This window comes from Octopus bimaculoides, chromosome 16 (genome assembly GCF_046866305.1).
Source record: "Octopus bimaculoides isolate indiv1 chromosome 16, ASM4686630v1, whole genome shotgun sequence".
Classification (NCBI taxonomy): Eukaryota; Metazoa; Mollusca; class Cephalopoda; order Octopoda; family Octopodidae; genus Octopus; species Octopus bimaculoides.
Genome location: NC_142943.1, coordinates 45693867 through 45715896, shown reverse-complemented (window position 1 = coordinate 45715896; position 22030 = coordinate 45693867). Strand labels below are relative to the sequence as shown.

At 37.5% G+C, this 22030-nt stretch overlaps 1 protein-coding gene across 8 annotated transcripts in view; it reads left to right on the top strand.

Annotated features, from left to right (window-relative positions):
- Positions 1 to 5446: 5446 nt before the first annotated feature.
- LOC106872492 (methionine--tRNA ligase, cytoplasmic) overlaps positions 5447 to 22030 on the top strand; it is a 40585-nt gene continuing 24001 nt past the window's right edge. For 2 of the 8 annotated variants that reach the window (XR_016244658.1, XM_014919510.3), the window contains exons 1-9: positions 8758 to 8892; positions 13149 to 13239; positions 14271 to 14361; positions 16208 to 16348; positions 18202 to 18277; positions 18789 to 18904; positions 19516 to 19656; positions 20704 to 20807; positions 21711 to 21827. Coding sequence is in view for 7 of the 8 variants with exons in the window: in XM_014919510.3 (XP_014774996.1) it covers positions 8778 to 8892; positions 13149 to 13239; positions 14271 to 14361; positions 16208 to 16348; positions 18202 to 18277; positions 18789 to 18904; positions 19516 to 19656; positions 20704 to 20807; positions 21711 to 21827 (992 nt within the window). In the remaining variant the exon portion in view is untranslated. Of the gene's footprint in view, positions 6359 to 7481; positions 8519 to 8757; positions 8893 to 9618; positions 9699 to 9803; positions 9953 to 13148; positions 13240 to 14270; positions 14362 to 16207; positions 16349 to 18201; positions 18278 to 18788; positions 18905 to 19515; positions 19657 to 20703; positions 20808 to 21710; positions 21828 to 22030 lie in introns of those variants that run through there. The other 6 variants (XM_089364565.1, XM_089364566.1, XM_089364567.1 and 3 more) reach the window with 6 other exon arrangements.

Here is a 22030-nt window from a genome sequence, read left to right as displayed (position 1 = left end):
GGGGTATATATGGACAGACAAACCCGACACTCTTGACCACATGACAGTCATTCTCTGTGGACAGTGCTGCTTTTGTAATGTAATCCTAAGCTACCATGTTTAATGTCACCATAGCCATTAATATTACCTGCTGTAGGTATTTAATTAAAGCAAACCACACTATGTAGATAACACCTTGTAAATTGTTGCAAACTGTGTAAAGAAAAGATCAATTAAAAGAAAGAAAGAGAGAACAATTTCTGTTGTTATACTTTCATACCTTGTAAAAGATTTTCTCACTTTTCTTTTTTTTTTTATTGTTGTTTTGTCTTTTAAGTTAATCATAAATTCATTAATAAGCTATTAATTCTTCAGATTCTTGGTGGAGCAAATTATTGGTAGGAAATGTCTGGCACTTTTTTCTTCCTTTCTTTCTCTGTTTTAGAATTTTAGAATTGAATTGCAACAGATCAGATTTTGTCACTTAGGAAAAAATGAGTTTAAAACAGCTTAGGTTTGCTTCTCTATAATAATGAAAAGAAAATGAGATAAAAGCACCACATCTGTGAATTCATTGGATTAGAGTAATTCAATTGTAGTCCAAGAAATAATCTTATTGATTGAATCAATTCAAGGTTGGGATAATAGTTTTAAAAAAATGAGTGAAAAAATATTATAAATTACAATGATAATATATACATGTGCATAACTTGTGTCTTGGTTGATAAAAGTTCATATTAAAAGATAAAAGGACCCAATCAAACACCATTTATAGAATTATATAAAATGAATATAACAGAAAGAAACACTTCAGGATTACGATGATATGAATAAAATATCCAACAAATTTGAAGTTATGCTAAAAATGATCAAGCAAATAAAATGGTGAGAAGCAGCAACTTTATAAAAGTAATTTGTTTGATAACAAAAGTTTCAAAATAAGAAATTTTGAGAAATGCCTACAACAGTTCTGGAGTTTGGATTTATGGTTTAAGGTAGATTTGTCTTGAAACAGGATAAAAAATTTTTTTTCATTGAAGCACAACAGGCTTTTCATAGAATAACAGTAGGATACATGCCTGTAAGGGTTTACTTTTTCCAAGACAGACCTTCAGATTTTGAAAGGACAAAAGCAGTTTCTTTTAATTGCCATAAATGTTTTCATAAACTTATTTTCCAGATATTTAAAGGTATTCTTGTGTAGATATAATCTCATTTTGAAGCTGTTTTCTGTAGTTCTGGTGTAAGTTTTTATAACAATATGGACTTTATAAACAACTCCTCTGATCAGGCAGCTATTAAAGTCTTTACTCTTGCACTTAATGCTGTCACACCCATTTGATTTGTTAAGCTTGCTTATATTGTGTTAGTTAACAAACAAAACGGGTTTCTGGCAAGAATAACTGACCTTCAGGATTCTTCTGTTCAAAATTCTGAACCCAGTTTATAACAGACACGAGAGGAGATCGATAACATTTCTAACACAAAGTGAAATGGAATCTAAAATAGTTTCAGTAATTCTCCCTAATTTGGTTTTTGTCAGTTTTATAACTTTCATTTAGAGTTCACTCCTAAAACCAGTTTTGTCATTTATAAACTCCTGTTTTGATCATAAGCTGAATGTTTTTTTTTATTTTGATGACTCAAGTGGCATCAACTTTACCAGTTACTACTTATATTCTGATGTGTTCAAGTGGGAGGAAGCGATAACAATGAAGTAGAGTTAACGGTAAAAGTAATGAAGGAAAAAGGCTTAAGAGTCATGAGGTTACATTTCTACTGAGATGTGAAACCACAAATAGAGTTCTAATCAGACAAGAGAAGTATGTGGCAGAAACCAAATATCTCAATTCCTTTTATTGATCTTAAAACAATGAGATTTTTGTATTTCTTATTTTTGGTCAGCTTAATAAGAAAAGGGAGGACAGCATCACCAAATCCTTTCCAATGCCTCCATAATTACTGGTGGAAATCACTCGGAGTAGAAACCTGGCTATGAATGTTGTTTTGTGCTGAGAATGTTAGGGTTAGGGTTAGAGTGAAAGTTTTCTAGTTTGTGTGTGATTGAATGTGTACATAAATAGCTGACTAGACATTGACTTGTTATATGAGATTGCTGTAAGCTAAAGATCGGGTTGCATACGATGGATAACTAACTGGACCAAGGGAATATATTTTATGATCTTGGCAAGTTGTTTCTATTAGTAAAGGAGAAGGTGTGCTGCCAAAACTCTTGCAGATGTTCACAGACAAGTGAGATTGAAACAGTTAGTCAATCTCTGCAAAAAAAAAAAAATAAAATAAAATAAAAGAAATACTGGAATGGATTATGAGACGGTTGCAGTTGGGAAAAGAAAGATTGATTAAATTCTTTGGACTAGGATTTGTGAAGAAGTGTACAACAAACTAATGATAGTTGAAGGAAGCTGAGATCATAGATGTAGATCCATGTTAAAAACAATCTCTAGTCAAGCCAGCCATGATTCAGCAGACCTGTAATTGATTAATGGTAATTGGAAATCAATAGATATTCTCTCTCTCTCTTAAAGAGTTCTGCTCAAAACGTTCGGCTTCTTTACCTCAAGACAAAGCAATTTATTCCATTTTGTATAGTGATATTAAGAAGTATAACAGTGTGTGGCAGTTTGAGTGAAGAGGGACAGGTTCCAGTTGATCCTTTGAATGTACAATATTAACTTACAACATATGATTATGGCATCACTGTTATAGGCAAAAGAGATGGCTATGCTTGGAGGTGTTGGCTGATTTATTTTGGCTAAAGAAATATCTTCAATTGTCAGTTAAATGTATCAAGAGTAAAAGTGCATAGACCCACTTAAAACTGTGGCTCTCAAAACTTTGATAATACTGCAGTGAGAGGCATCAAAGGATAACATTTACAGACCCATGCAACCCATACAAGAATTGGTTAATATTATAACTGATAGCAGTGTAGGTCACCTTACTTCTCCAAGTAATAAGGTCTCTTTGCACTCTTGTGGTTCTTGGTTCAGTCCCTTTGCATGGTACCTGGTTAAGTGAAAAGAAACTAAGCTTAAGCCTGTCTTTCACCAATGTATTGAAGTAGAAATATAAACTCCAGGTGCTTTTTTTTATAATCCAATTCCTTGTTCTTGTTATTCTGCACTGACTTACAGATACTTATCACTCTCACCTTCAAAGAAACAGGGAACCAATCATTGGCTCTTTGGAAACCTGTAGCTAATGGCACTGTTGCTCACCAATAAATAAGGTGCGGATGTGTATCATCATCGTCATCATTGTCGTTTAATGTCCGCTTTCCATGCTAGCATGGGTTGGACGATTTGACTGAGGACTGGTGAAACCAGATGGCAACACCAGGCTCCAGTCTGATCTGGCAGAGTTTCTACAAATGTGTGTATATATATATATATATATATATATATATATATATATATATATATATATATATAACAATTGCAGCATGTAAGCAACAATAAAAGCCATTCAAAACCACACAAAGACTATTAACTTCATTTAAACATTTATTATTCCCTACCAAATTTTTCTTTGTACCAACTGCAACTTGGTCACTGATGCAATTCCACTGCATTTAGTTTGTGGTGAAGTTGTTGGTTGGGGTACATATAAATTCCAGGGTTATAATATTTTGTTTCTTCTTATAGAGGTTGGGTGGTCATAGTTGGTCAGTTGCTTGTATTTCACTTTCTCTTTCTTTCCTTCTGTTTTCTTCTGGCATTGTATACAGCGAGTCAGAAAATTAGTCAGCTCAAAGAAGTGAAGCTACCGGAGTACAGAGACAATGGGAGGCAGCAGCAGACATGGTGGTGGTGGTAGCAGTAGTAAAAATAGAACAACCAATAAAAGAATTTTGTTAGGACCAGACTGAGACAGTGACTGCTGTCAATTGGTGTCCGATATGGGCAAGCAAACAACATCTTGAAGGAGATCCTAGCAACGGTTGAGAGGGCCAGCCATTGGATATGGCTGAAAAGGAATGAAGAGGGGACCTGGCTGGAGAGGTGATAATCTCAAAACGGATTTGTGATCAAGTACTAATCAGTCAAAACACTAGGTCTGCTGTAAAGGTTTCGAGAGGAGGGCCCTAAGATGATGTGCATTCTCTGCTGATGACCCCAGAAACCTTCTGGTATCCAGAGTATGCAAAGTTTTCAACTGACCACACTTGCACTGGTCAGCTGTTTCCAAGTCTCTCTAAACGCATAAATTATGTCATTATTTCTCATCGTAATTAAATAGAAGATAAAAAGAAAAAGTAACAGAGTAGACGATGGACAATAAATACAAAGAGGTACCCCAAAGTAACTGGAAAAAGTCTCTTTGGGACAAGTTCGTTGTAGTTCAGACTTCTGCCACTTGGTGTGACCCTCAGGCATCAGTCTGCTAAATGGCATCATAGAGTAAGGTCATACTGCCATGTGGTGCATCTTTGTTTTGCAGTGCTTCTCTCCAGCTCGTCGATTTTTGCGATGGCTGAAATGAAGGAACAGCATGCTTCCATGAAATTCTGTTTTCTGTTGGAGAAAACAGCAGCCGAAACAGTTGTCATGCTTCAAACAGCTTACATGGACTCAGTGCCATGTGCAGAACACAAGTTTAAAAATGGTTTACATGCTTTAGGCATGGTCACTTGTCGCTTGAAGACCAGCCTTATTTAGGGTGGCCATTGACCTCCCAAACGAGTTAAAACATCATGAAAATTCATGAACTAATCTTGGGGAACCATCACCGAACAATTAACGAACTTGTTGATATGATTGGTGTGTCCTGGAGCTCCTGCCAACGAATTTTGAGCGAGGAATTGTGAATGAAAAGAGTTGCAGTAAAATTGGTGTATCATGTTGCTACGCAATAAATTCCAAGTTGACAAATTATATCATTGTTTTGATGAAAATTGGTCAAGTTTAATAAAATTTGATATGTGCTCAATGCGTGAAGTGTCATTGTTGGACCCAAGGCCCAGTTAAGAGCCCTCCACAAAGAGCTAGCTTAAAAGCTGCCCTATCATTTGGCCAGAGGAAAATATGATCATATTAGGAGCCAAGTGAGGGTTGGTAACAGGAAGGGCATCCAGCCATAGAAAATCTGCCTCAAAAAAGTTTCATCTCATCCGTTGATGAGATTACAACTGACCCTCCATGGCACAGAACATTCACATTTCTTCACTCACCCCACTCTCTCTCACACATACTATACCTCTCTTTCACTTACACATGATAACACAAACTGTCCTACTAAATTACTCAGGTGATCACAACATTCTCTTACAGTATCAGGTTACAACACAAATCTTGTTTTTCTGCTTCTGTTTCTTCATTTTCCTTTTCAAAAAGACACGCTCTAATTTCATTTATGAACAGCAAGAAGATCAACTTAAAAACCAGCCTAGTTCCCTTCTTTTTTTTTTTTTTTTTTTACTTTACACTCCTATCATCTGTTGTACACTTTTTTTATTGGTTAAAGACTTTTGAATGGAAAGGAAATTCAAATAGCTCATTAAATGGGTTATTACATAACTGAAGCTACATTGTACCAAGCATTAAACAACAACAATTGTGAGATTGTGAAGCTAACTTGTTAATCACTTGGCCCTACTTGCATCTATAATTATTCTAACGAAGGAAATGAAAGATTTTCAAAGAAGTATTTGTAAGTTATTTCTGTAACATTGTTGATTTCAAGAAATCCCTACAGGTAGCAGCAGCAACCTTAGTAGTACTTTAGGCCCGAATTAAACTTCATGAAGCTGCCCAATGATCAAAGACATCCCAGCCATGACCATCCTATCTTGTTTTTCCAGGAAAAGTAGACCCAAGACCACATTACTCAATGTTTTCTTTTCCAATATGGTAGGAAGTGTTATTTGAGTGATTTGGTTGTTATTTCTAGCTGAGTGAACAACATTGTTTGCTTAACAAAACAAATTTAACAGAAGTTGGTGACAATCTGTATAATGTGTTCTGTAGAGTAACCATAGGTTATTTATTATTCAAAATAACAATTTCTAACCCAGGCAGGAACATGACTTCAACTTTGGGAGATTGGCGGAGTTGATTGGAATCGAGCCCAGAATTTATTTTATTGACCCAGGAAAGATGAAAGGCAAAGCTGTCTATGGTGGGATTTGAACTCAGAACATTAAAAATAATAAAACTCTGAAAGGCATTTTGTTTGATGACTTATTCATATTAGTACAAATCCAAACACAGCATGTTTATACATCTACAAGAATTACTTCTAATTAATAGTGATTTCTGACAAAGGTATGAGGCCCCAAATTTGAGGAAAAGGAGAACCAGTTAATTATCTCATCTACAAAACCTGGCTGACACTGTACTGGATTGACCCTAGAAAGGTGAGAGGTAAAGTTGATCTTGGCAGGATTTGAACACAGAATATAAATAGCCATTACACTACATATTGGTTTCAAATTTTGACACAAGGCCAGCAATTTCATGGAAGAGAGTATATCACTTAGATTGACCTCAGTATGCAACTGGTACCTTTTTTTTCATCAACTCCAAAAGGATGAAAGACAAAGTCAACCTCAGTGGAAGTTGATCTCAGACTAGACAGATGGGTGAAATGCTGCTAAGTACTTTGCCCAACATGCTAATGGTTCTTCCAGTTCTCTGCTTTAGCCATTACTAAAATATTGCAAAGGATTTTATTTGATTTTCTTAATGATTCTGCTAATCAACAACCTTATTTAATGTTACCAAAGAGTGAAGAATTAAGAACATAACCATACTGCATTTAATTCTATCTTTCTGCATTCTAAATTCAAATCCTGACTTCATTGTTTATTCCTCTAAGATTGATGAAAGAAATACCTGTAATATACTGGGTTTCATACAACTGTCTACATCCTTCTCCCTTCCTTAGATTTTTGGTCTTGCATCAATGTAAGGAATTCTTTCTGATAAAATCAGCAAAAACAATCTTGTGACAGAAATGTTATGTAGTTCAATTAAAAACCTTAAATTGTTTCATTAAATTTTTAAATAAAATCCTAAAAGAATCAATGCTGTCTGTGCTGTTCTCTTTCCTGGGTCATTCCTATTTCTCCCCTCTCATTGTTGGCACTCCGTCGCTTACAACGTCGAGGGTTCCAGTTGATCCGATCAACGGAACAGCCTGCTCGTGAAATTAACGTGCAAGTGGCTGAGCACTCCACAGACATGTGTACCCTTAACGTAGTTCTTGGGGATATTCAGCGTGACAAGGCTGACCCTTTGAATTACAGGCACAACAGAAACAGGAAGAAAGAGTGAGAGAAAGTTGTGGTGAAAGGGTACAGCAGGGTTCGCCACCATCCCCTGCCAGAGCCTCGTGGAGCTTTAGATGTTTTCGCTCAATAAACACTCACAACGCCCGGTCTGGGAATCGAAACCGCGATCCTATGACCGCAAGTCCGTTGCCCTAGCCACTGGGCCATTGCGCCTCCACTCTCCCATCTCACCCCTCTGCAAACTGGTGTTTCCCATCTTATTTCCTCTTCACACTGTGGATGAAAGCATCCACACTCACTCATCCTCTCTTATGCTTACCTTCTTGTTGCTTGTTTCTTGACAGTTTGCTTTAGCACCTTATCACTATCTCATTCTTAGCTCCTTCTGCCATCTACATCCCTCTCTATAGCAAGACACCCTCCATGTCCTCTCTTCTTGTTCCTTGACTGTTTGCTCTAGCACCCCATCACTACCTTCCTCTTAGATCTTTCAACCATAGCAAAACACCCACCAGTCAGACTTGAGCCTTTCCACTGGTCCCTCTTTAACCATACTTTGTTTTCTTACTTTGATAACCTTACCTATCAACCTCTTATCTCTTAAAATTGTTACTGTTCTTAAATAGAGATTTTTCAGCTACTAGGTGTATGGGAAATGGTTAACGAAGGAGATTCGACTGTTATTTCTAGCTATTTAAGCGACCACCTCTAGATCCTGCCTGATGTCGTCAGTACCTTTACAGTGGAGAGTAAATCCTCTTTGGTCGGAATATCTCCAACAGCCCTCACTACTTTTGATGGTGGAGATTAATTTTGGTGTCATATCTGTTGTAAACTTACCCTCTAGTATTAAATATAATAAAATCATGGGATGTTGAGTTATATGGTGAACTAAATTGCATTGCATATGTTATAAGCTACATGTTATGGTATGTGGTGTGCTACATGTAATTATTCTCCTATGAAAACTCCTGCTTAGTTAGTCTGACTTCATCATGTTTTTGGTGATTAAACTATTGTTTTCCGTTCTATGATGTTCTCCCCCTACTGATCGTATTATGTATATTTGTAATGGCTTTTATATGAGTAAGTCTCCTAATTATATACCCCCTAGAAACTATAAAATCATATTTGTAATAACATTTGTAACATTACAACTTATAAAATCTCTTTGGTCGGAATACCTCCAACTGCCCTCACTCCTCCCATACCTACTACCTCCTCTTTTAGGGTTTACCTTTATCTCTTCCCTACCGCAAATTTTAATACCATGCTTCATTAAATGTAAGTTAAATATATTTCTTATCATTTTGTTTTCTTACTTTGATATCCTTACCTATTAACCTCTTAAAATTGTTACTGTTCTTAAATAGAGATTTTTCAGCAACTAGGTGTATGCGAAATGGTTAACGAAGGAGATTCGACTGTTATTTCTAGCTATCTAAGCGACCACCTCTAGAGCCTGCCCGATGTCGTCAGTACCTTTACAATCGGGAGTACTAATACTGACTTATCTCCCTTCTAACGTTAGAGAGTTTCAACCATGGCTCTTCCGACTCTCCACACGGACGTCGCCAATAATCCAGAAACTCTAAAATTATTTATTGCTGTAAACTTATCCAACAGAAATATTAATGTTGTTCATAGGAAGAAAGATGGTAAGTGCTCTTTCATTCAGTTCATACCTCCAATCGATCGGTAGAGTGGTTAGAGTGCTTTTCCTTCTGAATTCAAATCCCTTCATTGAACTTTTTTTATTGTTTCACTTTTAATAAAATAAAATAATTAATCGAGTCAGAATATATCGTTTTTGGTTCAAATGGAATTAAAGGAAAAACATTTCTCGTCTGAGCGCGGGACGTTTAATAATATCAACACTTTTTGTTACTTTTTATTTTCTTTTAACTCAGAACAAATCTCAAAAGAAAAAAAAACAAGAGACAAACCGTGTAACTTAGAGGATTGCCAAAATTTTATTATAATTAAACAATAGACTTTGACAATCTTGTTTGGACCGAACGAATTTCTATTCACACGCATCGAACATATATTGGTTTCAAATTTTGGCACAAGGCCAGCAATTTGGTGGGAGGTGGGAAAGGTCCTTTACATCAACCCCAATGCTCATCTGGTACTTCTTAGTTTATCGACCATGACAAAAAAAAAGAAAGAAATATGTAGGTGTGTATAAAGGTTAATGGGTGTACGTGTCTGTGTGTGCTCGAGTGTGAATGAATACAAATACATAAAGCCGAACACACACACACACACACACACACACATTAGTTTTTATGGTATTCTTTCGTTTATAGTGAAGGAATACCGCTTTCATATTTACGTACATACATTAATACACACTCATATGTACACCCATTATTTTTCAGACACGTACATACGCTCTACTTAACGAACCATCTGTCGTAGAATACTAGAGTCATCTGAACGGTGGACATTGGAAATGGCTGTAACTTTTTTATTTTTTAATTTTGGCGATTTTCGTTTTCGATAATGTGTTCTATATGTCACGGTCATGCGATTCCCCCTAAAAAAAATTTTCATACTTTTCCAGAATGGGAACCGTCTTTATTGTTTTCGTGTTTGATAATAACATGGGGAGAGGTAATTCCTCAGCTCTCTGCAAAATTGCATTTCTTTAATGGCAAGTTGGTTCACAAGTTGAGAAGATGTGAGCAATTAAAACAAAAGGCTTACTGAATGGTGAGCATTTCAGTTTTTTAATGTTTCCATGTCATATAGTGTATTCTTTGATTGATTTCAAGTCCAGGTTCACTATTTTTATATACAGACATTATTTGTCTGCTTTTTAAATATGGTATTAACTAAAAGTCTCATCTTATGCCATAACTGAAATGAGCTTAAATATCTCCTAATCTGAGGGTCATGGTCTAATAAATTCAAATGATTTCAGTTGGAATAGTTTGGTGACTTTAAATGTAGTTAGATGTATGAATAGTATTTATGTTTCTGGACCATTGCAGTTGAAGAATTTTTTACCTCAGCATTTCATCTTGCCTTACCAACGTATCAGGTGATGTCTGTGAGGGTGCTTGGCTTTTCCAATGCCTTAGCCTTACTATCGCCCGGGGTAACGCCGTATGTTGGCTTGCTTCAGTAGGTTCCCTTAAACCTTGTGATGTGCGACCAATTGAAGCACTTTTGGTACTGCATTGATGTTTTGTTTTCTTTTCTCCCTTTTTTTGTTTTTTATTTTCTTTTGTTAAATATATTCCTGTTCGTATTTTGAATAAAACATTTTGTAGTTATAGAAAAGAAAGAAGACAACTATAAATAAACAGATTTGTAAATAATAGCAAGTACCATAAAGAAAGTGGTGGTGATGAGGGTGGGGCAAACACAGACTCACATGTATGTACAGTGGGCTTCTTTCAGTTTCTGTCTACTGAATCTACTCACAAGGCTTTGGGTGGCCCAAGGATATAGCAAAAGACACTTGTCCAAGGTGCCATGCAAGTGGAACTGAACACAGAACCATGTGGTTGGGAAGCAAACTTCTTACCACACAGCCACGTCTATGCCATATATATTTGTATTTGTTTCTGTGTGTCTTTTGCCACCATGGAAAATGAACAGTAATTCAAATTACTATCTTATTAAATGAAATAGCAATGGCCATTTCAGTTCTGAGGCCAAGTTTTGAGTGAAAAAAATACAGATTTAGGTGCTGCTTTTTAGTTTCCATGCTGGACATTATTGATTTCTAATTGTGTTGTTTTTACTTATTTATCCCTGTAAGGAGAGAGTCAGTTTAGATGAGATGCAGCTTGAGTTCATGTCAGGGAAAAGCACCACTGATGCTATATTTCTGGTAAGACAGCTGCAGGAGAAATACCTGACCAAAGACAAACCTTTGTACCTGGCTTTCGTTGACATGGAGAAAGCCTTTGACAGGATCCCCCGATCCCTTATCTGGTGGTCAATGAGGAAACTAGGGATAAATGAATGGTTAGTGAGAGCTGTGCAAGCCATGTACAGGGACGCTGTCAGTAAGGTGACGGTTGGCAATGAGTACAGTGAAGAATTCCGGGTAGAGGTAGCGGTCCACCAAGGTTCAGTCCTCAGCCCCCTCCTATTTATCATAGTCCTCCAGGCAATAACACAGGAATTCAAGACAGGATGCCCCTGGGGGCTCCTCTATGCTGATGACCTTGCTCTAATTGCTGAGTCACTATCAGAACTAGAGAAGTTTCAGGTGTGGAAGCAGGGACTAGAATCGAAGAGCCTTAGAGTCAACCTAGCTAAAACCAAACTCCTAATAAGTAGGAAGGTAGACAAAACACAAACCCCTTCAGGTAGATGGCTCTGCTCAATCTGTAGAAAAGGCGTAGGTAGAAACTCTATAAAATGTACCCAGTGCAAACTATGGACACATAAGAGGTGCAGCAATATCAAAGGAAGGTTAACTAGGAAGTTAGTTTTTGTATGTGGCAGATGTTCAGGTGCAATAAACACTGAAAATGTTCAGAAAACAACTTTTGCCACATTCCAGGGAGAAAAACTAGAAGTAGTTGATAGCTTCCGCTATCTAGGTGACCAAGTTAGTAGTGGGAGAGGGTGCACTGAAAGTGTAGCTGCTAGAATAAAAATAGCCTGGGCAAAGTTCAGAGAGCTCTTACCTCTGCTGGTGACAAGGGGCCTCTCGCTCAGACTAAAAGGCAGAATGTATGACACATGTGTACGAACAGCCATGCTTCATGGCAGTGAAGCATGGGCCGTGACTGCTGAGGACATGCGTAGGCTCACAAGGAATGAAGCCAGTATGCTCTGATGGATGTGTAATGTCAGTGTGCATACCCGACAGAGCGTAAGTATCTTGAGAGAAAAGTTGAACATAAGAAGCATCAGTTGTGGTGTGCAAGAGAGACGATTGTGCTGGTATGGTCATGTGGCAAGAATGGATGAGGATAGCTGTGTGAAAAAGTGCCACATCCTGGCAGTTGAGGGAACCTCTGGAAGAGGTAGACCCAGGAAGACCTGGGATGAGGTGGTGAAGCACGACCTTCGAACATTAGGCCTCACCAAAGCAATGGCTACTGACCGAGACCTTTGGAAATATGCAGTGCGTGAGAAGACCCGGTAAGCCAAGTGAGACCATAATCCATGACCTCTGCCAGGGGTGTAGCCAGCCCACTTAGGCGTACCTCTTCATCACTGGACACTAAACTATGCTTGCGAAGACCTGTTGAGGCAAATGAAATCGAAATCGAACCAAATTCGACGACTGGCACCCATGCCAACCTCTCCTTCATTGGACACTAAACTCGGCTTGCGAATACCTGTTGGAGCAAGTGAAATTGAAATCGTAATTGAACCAAATTCGATGAATGGCACCAGTGCCAGTGGAGCACTAACAGCACTGTCTGAGCGTGTTCATTGCCAGATCAGCTGTCTGGCTTCTGTGCCAGTGGCATGTAGATAGCACCATTTGAGCATGATCGTTACCAGCGTCGCCTTACTGGCACTTGTGCCGGTGGCACGTAGAAAAAAAAAACATTCGAGCGAGGTCGTTGCCAGAGCCTCTGGACTGGCTCCTGTGCAGGTGGCATGTAAAAAACACCATTTTGAGTTTGGCCGTTGCCAGTACCACCTGACTGGCCCTCGTGCCGGTGGCATGTAAAAGCACCCACTACACTCTTGGAGTGGTTGGCGTTAGGAAGGGCATCCAGCTATAGAAACTCTGCCAGATCAGATAGGAGCATGGTGCAGCCATCTGGTTCACCAGTCAAATCGTCCAACCCATGCTAGCCTGGAAAGCGGACGTTAAATGATGATGATAATGATGATGATGTTGCTTTATCATTGTATTTATCCTGTTTATTTAGCTTCTATTGTTTTGTCATTTAATTATCTAATGCATCGTTTCATTCATTTGTAGAAAGAATTGTTCCCTATTTGTCAAAAACGCAACTGCCAGTCTTGGAATTGGCTAAAGATGATTTCTTGTTTTCAACAAACTCAGCCACCAGGTAATATTCAATAAATAGAAAGTCGTCCCCGTTTTCCTTTTTTTTTTCTCTTTTCTTTTCCTCCCTCTCTTCTTTTACCTCGTAAACTTGATGCCACTTGATGTATCGTTCTCTTCTCTTGTCATTTCTTCTGTGTCTCACTTCCTGAACTCCATGTTAAACACTTCACCCAATTTTACTTCCCAGAACTATGGTCTTCTGCCATCCGGCATGTATCTATATTTCCTAGATAGGATTAACCCCTGCACAAGTTAAAGCTGATTTTTTAACTGCATTAAGCTCTCTTATTTAGTGAGAACCTACAAAAGCTCCGGGTGATGGTAGTCCTCGACCTATACTAACTACAAGGAAAAAGAAATTGATTGTGAAACCATTTCTTTTTGTTGTCACCAGTGATTTATAAGTCAAAACTTTAATGTCAGCTGAACTGTCAAGTAGAAGATCAATCTTTGCCTTTTGTTTAACACTTCGAGACTAGAATGAGGAATGTATCTTCCTTAATTGATACAGATTAATCTCTATTTTGTCATATTATTTGCCGCACAAGTCTAGCTGCTATCTCAAGTTGAATCTATAGCCTGAAGCGTTGCCATCTGCCAGTCAGAGCAGAGATAAAGCCAGCCATTATGCCATAGATGTTTGAAGATTCCAACTTGTTCACTGCATTTCTGATAGCGCGAGTGACAAAGGATTTGTATGCAATTTGGTGCTGAACAGATATTACAAAGATCTTTTTTTCCAAGTGTAATAGTTTTGGGGGTTTTTTTTTTTGATATGTGCATCCCTAACAAGTCAAACTCACATACATGCTTCTGCATAGTTTGTGTCTGCTAAATTCCACAAGACCAATTAGAGGCTATGATAAAAGACACTTGTCCCAGGTGCCATGCTATCAGATCAAACTTTTCTCTACCCATTCCATTTATAATGAGAATATTTCTTTTATATCTTTTTGTAGTCAGTTATAAGTTGTCTTCATAATTATTGATTTTTTTTTTTACGGAAACAAATTCTCTCCATTGTCTTCACAGATATCTGCTCAGCGGAGATGTTGTTATGAATGATGCTAATATTGATACCCAGGTAGATATGTGGCTTCAATGGGAAGCATGTCAATTACAGGTATGTCATAATTTTTAACTTATTTCTTCATATTTTTCTAAAATAGATATTGATGTAAATATGGATTTTAGTTGTTGTTTGTTTACTCCCAAGTCAGTGAGCCGGCCTGTGATAATGGCTGTTCCAGCCTTGACCATCCTGTCCTTTTTTTAAGTTGTCCAGTGTAACCTTATGTTTTTTTTAAAGATGACTGTAGAGTATGATTTCAACGAGACTTGGGTCAAAGTTATATCTCACAGGTCAAATGATTGCATAGAGGTTGAGTTATGTCCCTTATATTGGTAGATAGAATAAAGCTGTTAGTTTTTACTATGGTTTTATGTTTCATAGAATATATTACTTTGTTATTATACAGCAACAGTAGTTGTAGTAGCTGTTGTTACTGTAAATTTACTACTCTTTAGTTTGCCTTTTTTATTTGTTAAGTAGGTTCAGTAATCATCAGAAGTTACCCGAGAGAAGTTTCTCTCTGGTCAGTGTTTGATCACTTTCTTCCCTTCCATTAAGAGCATCTTGCTATTTAGCATTCACTTTTAAGGTTTTCCATGGCAACATGGATTCTGTCCCTGCTCGCTTTGTAGAAAAGGCGTAGGTAGAAACTCCATTACATGTGTAAGCTTTGGATGCAAAAGGTGCAGCAATATCAGAGGAAGGTTAACACGGAAACTAGCTTTTGTATGTGGAAGATGCACAGGTACAATAAATGCTGAAAATGTGCAGAAAATAGACTCCATCAACTGCCAAGGGAACAAGCTAGAAGTAGTGGAGAGGAATGTTCTGAGAGCGTAGCTGTAAGAATAAGATTAGACTGGGCAAAGTTCAGAGAGCTTCTACCTCTGCTGGCAGCAAAGGGTCTCTCTCTCAGAGTGAAAGTTAGACTGTATGATGCCTGTGTGCAAACAGCCATGCTACATGGCAGTGAAACATGGACTGTGAAATGAAGCCAGTATGCTTCACTGGATGTGCAATATCAGTGTGCATGTTTAACAGTGTAAGCATCTTGAGAGCAAAGTTAGGCATAAGAGGTGGTGTGCAAGAGAGACAACTGTGCTGGTATGGTCATGTGATGCGTATGAACGAGTGCAGCTGTGTAAAGAAATGCCGATCTCTAACTGTGGTGGGAACCTGTGGTAGAGGTAGACATGGGATGAGGTGGTGAAGTATGATCTTTGAACTTTGGGCCTCACAGAAGCAATGAGTAGTGACTGAGACCTTTGGTGATATGCTGTGCTTGAAAAGACCCATCAAGCCAGGTGAAATCGTAGTCATGGCTGGTGTTGGTGTCACACGGTTGGCACCCATGCCGGTGGCACGTAAAGAGCACTGTTGGAGCATTGGGCCTCATGGAAGCAAAGTGGCTGAGTTCCTTTTGAGAGTTGGGCGTCACAGAGGCAATGACTGAGACCTTTGACATTATGCTGTGCTTGAGAAGAAGACCCATCGAGACGAGTAAAATTGCAGTCGTGGCAGATACTGGTGTCATGCAAATGGCACCTGTGCCAGTGGTACATAAAAGCACCCATTACACTCTTGGAGTGGTTGGCGTTAGGAAGGGCATCCAGCTATAGAAAACCATACCAAATCAGACTGGAGTCTGGTGCTGCCTTCCAGCTCTCCAGCCCTGGTCAGACTGTCCAACCCATGCCAGCATGGGCAACAGACATTAAAGGATGATCATATTGTTATTAGATTAGAAAGTTAGGGTATTTTTTCCATTTCAAACTCAATAAGAAACTAGTGAGAGCAGATTCTCTTTCCAATTTGACTATAACTGTAGACAGCAATAAGAAGCAACAGCAGTTATTATATTAATTTCACTGTAAAGTTCTCACCATTTTATTTCCAGTCTACTGTAAAGGATATAATATCAATTGCGAGTGGGAAGAATGTTTCTAAAGAAGACAATGGTGCAAATTTGGCTTTGCTTCACTCTCACCTGAAGTATATGGAGGATAAACTGAAGAAAAACGATAACAACCTTGTGAAAGTAAGTAAACTGAATAATAATAAAAAAATATATGTTGATAATTTTGCTTTCATAGCAGTCTGTAACAGAGGTGGAAAAAAAATTCCAGGTATGGAAACAGAAGCTAGATTGGAAAGGCCTTAAAGTTAACTTGGCAAAGACTAAGGTTTTATAGTAAGCAAGAAAACAGACAGGACCCTACCCATTTCAGATAAACGACCCTGCTTGCCATGTAGAAAGGATGTAGGCAGGAATTGCACACTTGCAGCAGTGGAATGACCAAATAATTTACAAGGCAAGACCCCTTGACTAGGAGGGGGAGTAGTATTGAGAGAAGGTGGGAGGTTTGAGTATGAGGGACAGAAATAGACAACTTGTAGTAATGAGGATAGATGGATACCTCAGTAGCAGAGAGAGAGAGAGGCAAGTGAAGAAGGTGAAAATGTGATGGAGTAGGGGGTGGGGGTACTCTCAAGGTACAGAGAAGTGTATATAAATGAATTGGGAGCAAGGATTGGATAGGGTAGGTATGTGGGTGAGTGAATTGATGAGGTTGCAGAAAAAGGGAGTGGGAGGTGGAGGGGAAGGAATGTAGTGAATGGACAGAGGTAAAGGGGAGGGGCGTGTTAGGAGGATATGTTGTGGGGGGAAGAGATGGAGGGGTTGGGTATACAACAGGTGGAGAGAAGATGGGCTATGTGAGGGAGAGGTTTGTTAGAGGGTTGGGATGGGGGCCTGGATTTTACTTAGCTTGAAGGGTCTTCACAGCAAATCACCAATCAACTCACTCCTTTTCCCCGAAGGGATTAGTAATTCATCTGCTTTCCTACTTTGGTCTTTGCTAAGTTGACACTTTGATAACAGTTCTTTCTTCCACACTTGAAATTTCTTCTCTATTTCTAGCAGAGATTCAACTCTAAGAATTTCAAGCAGAAAATTTTAGAATTTAATGGAAAAATTTCAATTAATTAAAAAATTCTTTGCCTCCATCATTCACTGCAACACATCAACATTTGTGCCATTCACCCTGTCTAATTAATTTCCTTTGCTCCGATGTTTAATTACACACACACACATTTATATATAAGGAAAAAAAGTGAAGGTAGAAAATGCTAAAATAATTTTATCATAAAAAACATTTCTGTACTGGTTTCGGTCATTGAGACTTTTTCAGCTCTAAGTATGGAAAACAATTATTTTTTGGAAAAATTAAATGAAAAGTTTTTTAGGAGAATATTTGCATAGTATTCAAATACAAGGGGCATTTTCCTTGTTTCTGCCTGTCTCTGTCTCTCTTCTTTACACTTGTGGAGATCAAGTTGGCTGGGACTTTATAATAAATTTGATTGTATTCTCAGTATAGAATCATCCTGTTAGTAAATGTTTCATTAAAGAAGTGATGTTTAAATTCTCAATCGCAGAATAATGCTAATAATATAGCCTGAACAGGATAAACTATCCCTATTTTTGCAGAGAAAAGTGTAGGTGGCCAGCTGTATCCCTATTTTTGCAGAGAAAAGTATAGGTGGCCAGCTGTGTCCACAGCTGGCCACCTACGCTTTTCTCTGCAAAAATAGGGATAGTTTATCCTGTTCAGGCTATATTATCAGCATTATTCTGCGATTGAGAATTTAAACATCACTTCTTTAACTTTCTATAAAAAAGACATCTCAACGCTTCTAAAAGCAAGCTTTGCTTGTTTGTTTACATTTGTCGTAATTTGAATTTAACAAATATTTCATTGTTTTCTTAAATTGCATCAAAATGATAACCTTATTTTAACGTTAGCACATACATACAAACCTATATATATATATATATATATATATATATATTTTAGCACATACATACAAACAAATGTATATTCTTTTCAGGGCCAAATGACTGCTGCTGATGTCACAGTTTGGTCAACATTGTATCATGTATTCAATCAAACAGATGTCATTAAAGGTATGTTAAAGATATTGCAATGTTGAAGGTTTGAAATCTTCTTTGACCTAACCACAATGTCCATTATTTAAAACTTAATTTTTAAACCAATTGTTAGAATTAAGGCTCATCTGACATAATTTCAAATTTTGAAATTTGCTGTTGCTATAGTTTCAAGATCTTGGCAATTGGTGAAAGTGCTAGCTAGAAATTTCTAAAACTTAGCCTATTCATGATTTGAACATTTGATTTGCTAGAAATAACAGCCAAAACCTCAGATGCTCCCTACTATCTTGAACAAAAGAAAGACTCATTGGACAACGTAGTCCTTGACAAACAAAAAGATGTGAGGTTTACAGTTACAATGCTTTAAATCATAAACCTATGAATTCAAAGCAGAACTTGGGTTAAACACCAGCAACAAGCATTAGTTTTATAATATGGTAATATTGCTAAATGACATACTGTTTCAAAGTAATGACTAAACTGTTGCTTTAAGGTTGTATTATTTCAACTTTTTCTTTTCTTTAAGACTGGGAAAAAGATTATCCTAAAGTGTCGTCCTGGTTTAAATGTTTGTCTGGCAAGAAAGATTTCCAAGATGGAGTCAATCAGCTGACCGATAGTCAAAGAACTGCAGCTCTAACGGTAAACATGGTTATTTTTTATTCACAGTATTTGTGACGTGTGATTCCCTCTCCATTGTAGCATAAATGCTAATTCTGCTGTTATTGTTGTTAGTATAATCTCTGTTGGTGTTACATAGATTGTTTACAAGCTGTTGCTATTGTTACACTAGTATTAAAAATGAAGTAACATCAGAGGGGTGACATTTTTCCAGTCAGAAAACTGAAGCATGTGTTAATGTAACTTTGTATAAATATACAATTTGGACTTAGCATTCGATGGTTTGTTGTCTAACATCACTTCCTAGGTGTTATTGGGTCTCCTTCTGTCAGCCTAGTTTTATCTGCTATAAATTGTGTCTTTATTTGGTATCAGCCTTAAGAAAATATACAAACTAGAGTGTCAGCATGGGAGATGGACAGGTCTTCTCAAGCTTAGGAAATTGCTAATCCTCATATTCTGTGTTCACATCCCATCAAGGACAACTAACTTTCCACTCTTTTGTTGATAAAAGAGTACCAGAAGTTGATTCCCACTGACTGTTGCTCTCCCCAATAAATGTTTGGCCTTTAGACCATGTAAAAACTGAAGTTTACAGTCAATATTTGCCTTATTTTTGTCTATAATTGCAGGAATCTGTTTGTAAAAGTAATCAGAAATCCTCAAAAGCTACATGGGAAAGTAAGAGTGGATCAAAGCTTCAAGACGACCAAAAACCTAAATCTCTGACATCCAAGTTACCAGTGAAGCCTGTAAAACAACCTGAAAACCAGGTGAGAATTATGTAGAAGTATATATATATATATCATCATCATCATCATTTAACGTCCGTTTTCCATGCTAGCATGGGTTGGACGGTTCAACTGGGGTCTGGGAAGCCAGGAGGCTGCACCAGGCTCCAGTCTGATCTGGCAGAGTTTCTACAGCTGGATGCCCTTCCTAATGCCAACCACTCTGTGAGTGTAGTGAGTGCTTTTTACATGCCACCTGCACAGGGGCCAGAGGAGACTGGCAATGGCTACAATCAGTTGGTGCTTTTTACATGCCACCAGAAGCCAGTCAAGTCTTAGCAAGCCCTTCAGATAGATGTCTATAGAAAAGGTATAAGTAGAAACTCCACAAGATGTTCCTGGTGTAAGCTTTGGACACATAAAAGGTGCAGCAATATCAGAGGAAGGTTAACAGGGAAGATAGTTTTTGTGTTTGGAAGGTGCTCAGGTACAATGAACACTAAAAATGTACATGCCATGGGAGAATAACTAGATATAGTTGATAGCTTCCGTTACCTAGGTAACTAAGTCAGTAGCAGAGTTGACTGCTCCAAGAGCATAACTGCCAGAATAAGAATAGGCTGGACAAAGTTCAGAGAATTCCTTCCTCTGCTGGTAATAAAGGGCTTATTGCTTAGAGTGAAAGGAAGACTATGATGCATGTGTGTACACTCAGCCACTCCTACCAGCTCTGCTGATAGGACCCTAATGATAATTCAAAACTACAGAATGATTTGAATGCTATATACAAGTGGGCTGAAGAAAACAATATGTCGTACAATGTTGAGCAATTTCAAGCACCCTGCTATCAGTTCACAAACAGATTGCAGTTTAGAATACACAGGACCAGAGGTAGGGTAATCCCAGAGTTGGTGAATGATCGAAGAAGCCATATGAGTAATGATGCATGATTCCATGTGCAAATTACTAAGATGGCAACAATTTGCAGGCAACTGGCTGGTTCTGTTTCAGTCAGGTATTCCAATATATTCGACATATTTATTCTTGCTTTCTTGCCTAAATTTTCCCATCAAAACTTATTCTTTTCAGGAAGCAGCCAATGATGTATTAGTGAACAGCAATGAAATTTCCAAATCTGTGGCTGCATGGAAACTTCCATGTACAACAAATGCAACTAAAAGAGAACATCCCATGTAAGGATTGTTTTTTTCTATCTCTGCAAATATATCATGTAGATCTTGAGTGCTGAAGCATTTAGTTAATATTGAAATTGCCAGCTAAATTAACCCATACACCTTACTAGTTGTGAACTGTATAATAAAGGTGGTATATTCTCTGAAGCCTTAGTAATTTGGATGAATCTATGTTACATTTTGATAAGATTTTATAAAATAGTTTTGTTCATATGAACATCATCTTTGAGGATATCTTTACAGAGCAATATATTTTTTTAAAGGATGCTTCCTTCAATTTACTTGATGCCATTACGGTCTTGATTAAGAGAAAAGATCTAAACCTTGAATAATGGCTCCTGTGTATCAGCCACAAAAATACTTATATTTATCCTAAACAAGTTTAAATGTCTTTTTTAAATGATTATATACTAAAAGGCACCCACTACATTCTTGGAGTGGTTGGTGTTAGGAAAGGCATCCAGCTGTAGAAGCCATTCTAAATCAGATTGGAACCTGGTGCAGCTCTTCAGCTTACCAGTTTCAGTCAAACCATCTTACCCATGCCAGCATAGAAAGCAGATGATGATAATGATGACATTTTTTCCATTTGCTGTAAATATTAAACAATAAAATAATATTATTTTGTAATATAAACAAAATTTCAAACACCTGACATTCTTTAGACTAGTTATTTTAAAGATCCAGTCTTTGAATCATTGATCTACATTATAACCTTCCCATATATATTTGATTATTTATGCATTTCAAACCCTGAAAAATTCCATGGTGTCACTTGAATTACTGTTTTGATATGAGAATCATTAGCTCATTGTGGTCTCTGTTTTAATAATTAAAAAAAAATTTATTGTAACAATTTTAAATTTATAAGATCCAATCCCTAATTGAGTGATATTCTTATAGTTTACCTGTACCTGGTGCCCGCAACATTCTTATTACAAGTGCATTGCCTTACGTGAATAATGTACCTCACCTGGGCAATATTATTGGATCAACTCTCAGTGCAGATATTTTCTCAAGGTAATCTTTAATAGCTTCATACCTGTAATATATTTCCAAAGTCAATGTAAATCTTTATCCATTGTTTTTAGTAATAAAAGTTGCCTTTGATGTTTGTTTGAATTTTGAAAGATATGCGTGTGTGTGACTACAAATATGTGTATATGTGTGTCCCTGTGTATGTTTTTACTTGTGATTACAAGAGTTCTGTGTGTTGCAAATAA